This window comes from Macrobrachium nipponense, chromosome 1 (genome assembly GCF_015104395.2).
Source record: "Macrobrachium nipponense isolate FS-2020 chromosome 1, ASM1510439v2, whole genome shotgun sequence".
In the NCBI taxonomy this organism is placed as follows: Eukaryota; Metazoa; Arthropoda; class Malacostraca; order Decapoda; family Palaemonidae; genus Macrobrachium; species Macrobrachium nipponense.
In genome coordinates, this window is record NC_087200.1 from 125,120,464 (window position 1) to 125,126,865 (window position 6,402).

General features: G+C 41.7%; 1 protein-coding gene across 1 annotated transcript in view; it reads left to right on the forward strand.

Moving 5' to 3' along the window:
• LOC135219597 (kinesin-like protein unc-104) overlaps positions 1 to 6,113 on the forward strand; it is a 298,157-nt gene extending 292,044 nt beyond the window's left edge. The window contains 1 exon segment of the mRNA XM_064256487.1: positions 5,241 to 6,113. Within this exon segment, the coding sequence (XP_064112557.1) occupies positions 5,241 to 5,316 (76 nt within the window). The 3' untranslated portion in view covers positions 5,317 to 6,113.
• Positions 6,114 to 6,402: the final 289 nt, after the last annotated feature.

Sequence of the window (6,402 nt, forward strand, 5' to 3'; positions counted from 1 at the left end):
TGTTTAGGTTCTCTGCCTTTCTTAGTGGTGGAAGAAGACTAGTACTCTTCTTCTGTATGCCAGACATGTAGGGTTTAGCCAGACCTGAAGGTTTAGTAGAGGGTGCCTTGCCTCTCTGAAAAGGTTTGAATTCACAGGAAAAATGTCTCTAAAGTCCTCTTGATGAAGATCCACTGCTCCATGCATCTTTCCTGGAGAAAAATAGAGCTGGGAGTCTATCACAGAGTTATTTTACAGCAAGCAGCTGCCCTTGTGAGACACATGGTAAGAAAGTAAGAGGTCTCTTCACCATACATCCACTAATTAACCCACTAATTGGAAACTTTGTGCTCAAGGTAAGTGAGGGTCCTACCACTTAACACTACTAATCTCCTAACAGTAGCTCTTTTCTACCCACTTGACATTACTAATCCCTAACAGTAGCTCTTCTAACAGGAGAAACTTCAGGATGATGGCAATGAGGGCACACATCCACAGGTCTAACCAAGACACAGGATGAACTGAAGCCATCACAATAGATTCCATATTATTGGCTTCCACAACATTGAAGGCTAAGCCCTCCTGACAATCTGGAGTGAGGTTGTTTGTCAGTTGGCAGACCAGTGCACCTAAGCAGAGTCAGATCCTCTGTTAGTAGCATGAGAACTCATGAGGCCTAGAGATAGGTGTTCACCTCTACCAAAACACCACAGAACCTCTCTGAATGAATTACTCCAAAGATGAGATTGTAGGTAAGGTTGAAGCTGCAATCACTTAGCTTGTTGTGCTCAGAGATGTGCAAAATAACCTCCTTAAAATGCTGTTCAATATTAGCCTCAAGGATTTCCAGAGGAGCAGGTCCCTTGGGTTCTAGAGGATCCCTGGAGGCTTGAGAAATTTCTACTTCTGAAGAAAAAGGATTCATGCCAAGTTTCTGCTACCTCTTGTGCATGTTCACACCCACACCATTAGAGCCCCTTGATGGGGAAGGCAGACATGACTCAGCAGTGCTTCAATCTGATCAACATTTGGACTTAGACTCTGATGCCCCACAATTATGGTGGTCAGTTGCAAGTGAGTAAGCAGGGCTGGGGAAAGGGCAAGAATTTGCACCCCACTTCCCTCCCTCTTTACGTGGGCATGGAAGACGACACACACAAAAAGTGGAGGAATGCAACTGAGAAGTGGAAGCAATCAAGCTAGCTTTCCTTAGAAAGAGAGCACTCTGGTTCACAACACCCTGAAGAGTGTGAGATAGCTGAGCGAGAAATTGGTGAAGGGTCCTTCCTACAGACACTCATAGCCAAATGATAGGGAGAACCTTGCTGGCAGCACAGGCTTACTCCACAGCAGGTTAACAGAGCTGTGCAGAACAGAGGTATTGAGATGCGACCGTATCCCAAGCTAGAGACCCAAAACAGAAGTGGAAAAGGGGCTCTGCAACAACTTCTCGAATGCTCATTGTGGGAAGTAGAGGTAGTCCTCCTGTCCAAATGAGAAATACTATGCCAAAATATTACCCCTGCCCCAGGTGTACTGGTTACCCATGAGTGGACTTGAAGCACTGCTTTTGCTGAATAATAGGAAAAAATCTGGGCATTGGACTTTCTCTTCTTATTTCTATGGTGAGGAGGAGAGTCAGAGGAGGAGGGGTGACAATAACATCTTTTTCCTTTTCACTGTCTTCTCCAGCTCCTTGTACAACTCGAACACCAGAGCCCTGGCTGGGACAGGGGAAATAAAGTTTTGATGTCTGCTTGTTCAGCCACTGGAAGATCATGGGTGGCAGGGGGAGACACTGGGTCTGCTGTAAGAGATAGAGATAGTGATTTATTGATAAATGTTCTTTCTTGCTAAGAAATTTTAGAAAGCAGCAAGCAACTGACTACAAGGGATAAGGATAATTAGGGATGGACACATCTGTAGGTATTCAAAGGATAAATTTTTTGGTGAGAGATCAACTGGTCTGCAAGTAGGTGACTTGTCCTTCTGAGATAGGGAGAAACCAGATGTTGGGGGGAAATTAGCCAGAGTTAAGGTTCTAGAAGGATTCGATGCCTCTTCCAGCAGAGATACCCTCCAAAGAAGCAGGTGAACCCTTCTTGGGAACAGAGATATATATATGGGACTCATCCAAAGAACAACACAGCACACAAGGAAGAGCACGTAGATGTGTGAACTCTGTGATGACTGAGGGAAGAATGGAATGGCATGCCTAAGGAGTGCGTGAGCAACTGGTCCCCCTCCCTTATGTCCACCATTTCAACTATGTTGTTTGCCAAGATTATGGAGCTGTTCCAGCTTGTGCTGAAGTATACTTCATACGTGAAAGACAAATGGTTCTATTCTCATGTAACGAAGACAAGGATGCTTCCCTTCCACAAGCTTCACTATCAACCCCACGAACACATACCTGCAAAGGAGAAGCAAGGCTTTGCAGGGCAACTGGCGAAGCACCCCTCTCACTTGCACGAACATGGGCGTGCATGGGGGAGACACGGTCGTGAGAGGCAGAGGGTGATGCACTCTCTCCGCTCGCAGAAGACAAAACCACAAAGTCCTTCATTCTCCAACGTCTGACACAATGACGAGGCAGTGATGGAGAGGAACCATAAGAAGGGGATAAATCTCCTTCCCTACGAGATCTCTAAGAAGCAGGAGGTGGAGAAGAGACCTTACTTATGTTTATGATCCATCTTCTTTGCAGTGAAGGCAGAAAACCTCTCTTCCAAAACAGTCCTGCCTCTTGAAGACCGCTTGAAACAATGCCTTGGATGGCTCAGCGAGAGAGGACAACAATGTCATAGTGGGAAGTGATAACATCATAGTGATGGGAGGATGAGCGGCCGCTGCATCTGACATCATAGGCTGAGAGGGCGCTTGGAGTGACGTCATGAAATCTTTATGACCAGCGCTTGTCAATGGCCTCACTGGTGGAGCAATAAGGCATGACCCAGAGAATGTAGGCGAGGCTCCACAAGATGGCAGCACGCGAGGGCCAACGTAGAGGAGTCCGGGGGAGGCAGTAGAGCAATGGGGGCTGGAAGGGGGTACAAGCCACCAAGAAATGCGACAACAGTCCATCCAAGGAAGGTGAACCCTGTAGTCCAAGCAACACCCAGACGACTGCCCTCTCAGGAAGATAATTGGAACCCGAGGGAGAGGGGGCTACATTAAACATAGCATCAACCTGTGGCACTCCCATTGACAAATCAATGGAAGAAAAGGAAGGTGACACAGGAACAGTAGAACTAGCCACAGGAAGAGCGATCAAGGGAGAGGGAGCAGCCAAATCGTCCAGCGAGGTGAAGAAATCACCTTCCAAGAAGGAAGAGTCGAAACTCTGCGATGTTCTTTCTTATTAAAAAAACACCCTCCACTGCGACTTAGGCCAGGAATGACATTCCGGGCAGGGATTCGTAACTGTACAAAAATATAAATTTTCATTATAAAATTTATTATTTGGATACTTTCCAACACTTAGTTAGCTATATCTCCACCCCGATTAGGCCAGTCGGCATTCAAACAAAATATCGGATGGCTGCCTGGATGGCTCTAGTTTACCTGTTCTCCACCAGGTGTGTTTCGAATTCTCTTTGACAGCCCACTAAGTTGTGGGGAGGCTGGGTGGGTCTACTTTAACAGTAGGTAAGTATCCAAATAATAAATTTTATGATGAAAATTTATATTATTTGAGATGAATCTTACCTACTTTTAGTTACCTGATTCCCACATTAAGAAAAAGACTGTGGGTAGTGCAGCTAGACAAATATCTGCTCAGCCATTCAAGTTAAAGGCTTCTTGCATGAAACCCAAAACATTCTCACCTGATCTGGAATCCTTGCTGGATTTTACTACCACCAGAAGTTGGATTCCATTCAGGGAGCAAGGCTCTCATACATATGCAGCAAAGAGCAGCCTTGTGGAGAAAACTGCTTTGATTCAGCTAGAATGGAACACAATGCAGCATGGTTTACAAAAATATACATTAAATATATGAATTTTCAATAGGACTTTTTTTATGCTTTGCTAGTGATTTGACATATCCAGTCGAGTTTATATTTCATACAGAGAATTGGCAGAGCACATTATATGTCCCAGGATATATTGCCAAATTGCTGAAAATTTCCTCTCAGCCTCAAGCCTTTGTGTCCTTTTTCAGTCCTCCTCTAACAGCACCAGCAAGGAATAGGGAAGGCCATAACATGTGCTCGGAGAGACTTGTGAGGATATAACTTAAGCAGACAACATTATTTTAAAAATGAGGTTTATCTGCCATTTATTGCTTGAAGGGAAGTGTCAAAAGAAAAAATTTTCCTTCTGCAATATATTTTTTTAAATAACACTTCTTGAAAGTGTCCAACTTTTGTTCAGTTTTTGTGACCTAACCCATAAGTAGGCTAAGTTTTAACGGTATAATATTCATCTAGCACCTCGTCCTCCTCACCCATATTTCCCTTTCCTCCTAAGCATAGGATTCAGGAATATGTTCTTTGCTATATGCTGCAACCTGTTTTGACCAGCCCAAGTATTACAATCCATAATATATGAACAGGGCTCAAGTCATTATCAGTATTCCTTTTTATTCCACAGAACTATTGGTTGACCTGTTACTTTCACTCTGAGTGTTAACAATGCTGCACTTAACTTGGTTGATATTTTTATGGGGTGTGTGACAAGAAATCTTCCCACCTAAGTAGCTATAGAGACTATTAATTATGCTTGTGGAGAAGCGTCAGGCTTTGTCAAAGTAGTCAGGATGATCACTCACATGACTGCGCTTTACTTCCTTTCCTCATGCTAAGTGCTCTTGACCAGTTCTCTTTCTTGATGTAGGGTACACAATTACAGATGCAAACTCAGTTGTGATCACCTTTGTCTCTGTTCTCATCATTCAAGCTGGATGATCTTGAGAAGAATAAATAGAGGTCTTCACTATAAAGGAAACAACCAACTTATTAAACAAAAATTAAAACTAATTTCTGTAAAGCTTTTGGTTTCTCTCAATAATATATACTAGTTTACTTTGCACATAGTAGTAACATCTTTAAAAGTTTTAATTACTAACTGTACATAAAATTATAGTAAAGGTATAGTATTATGTTGGAGATGATGAATATCCCAAGACTTGATCATTTTAAAGGTGTCACATATCATTTCCTATAGTCTTTTTACTTTATTTGAAAGGTGTGGCAAATTATTACTTATAGCTTTTGTACTTCATTTACAAACTAAACATTTTTCTTTTTCTATTTTACTAGATCGAAGTTAGGACGCCGTAGTCGACACACATCTGGTGGAAGTCATCCAAACACACTCTCTGTCCCCACCAAATGAAACTTGGACAATCTACAGAAGAACCTCTATCAGTTATTTCAAGAGCCTATAATGATATTTACAATGTCGTAAACGTCATTTCTCTGGTATCTACAATAATTGTAAATCCAAGTTACTGAAGAGGATTTTTGTCTAAATTTTGTGTATATGTGTGTGTATGAAAAAAAAGATGAAAATAATCACAAGCATTCCTTTAATAGGACGAGTGCCTAAAGTAAGATCTTCCTGTTCCCAAAGAAGATATTACTACTGGCCTGAGATTTACTTTTCATCATTCCATAGTACCGATAAACAATCTACTCGCCAGGCCCCCATTAGGCAAGATATTTTTAAACACCCCTCCCTTACAGTAAGTAGGAGTACATGAACTTGACATAATTATCTCATTTAGCAGAAACAGTATGCCTCAGTTTTATGGGTTATTGTTGTCTGTTATTAGTTCCATATGTTCAAAGAGAGAATATAGCTGTCTGTATTATATGATTAAGAAGACAATACTGTATTATGTACATGAGCTATAGAGGTCTACTGCAAATCACCCCAATATTCTATAGCAGTATATCTTGTGTTCCTTCCAAATGTTATTAATATCACAATGAAGAGGACAACTTGAGAGAAAAGACAGTTATGTCCCATGTGCTTGCCTATCGCTTCTACTTATACAAGGGCTCTTGACACTGCACTCCGTTGCAGTTGTCACTACAGATAGTTATCTCATTAGCCTTGCAGGATATATTGAAGAGTCTATTTAGTTTACCATGAGAACTCTATTTTGAGTTATTTGTAAAAAAAGAAAATATATATATATGTATACATAAATACAAAGAGTGGTAGCATTTTGACAAGTATATGGGAGCTCTTGATTATGTTGCTCACATGATGACAATTTCTGAAGGGGGTTGAATCTCTATGCTCATCTCTCTGAGACATCATCTTCAACCTATTTTTAATAGGAGTAATCGATGGCATACACTTCCTCCAGAATGGAGATTTTGTATGCCATAGGCAGTTTCCTGCAAGGAGCTGTTGTATGCCTTATATTTGATCTTAAAGCTAGAATTGCTCTGTCATACACAATTAACCAGT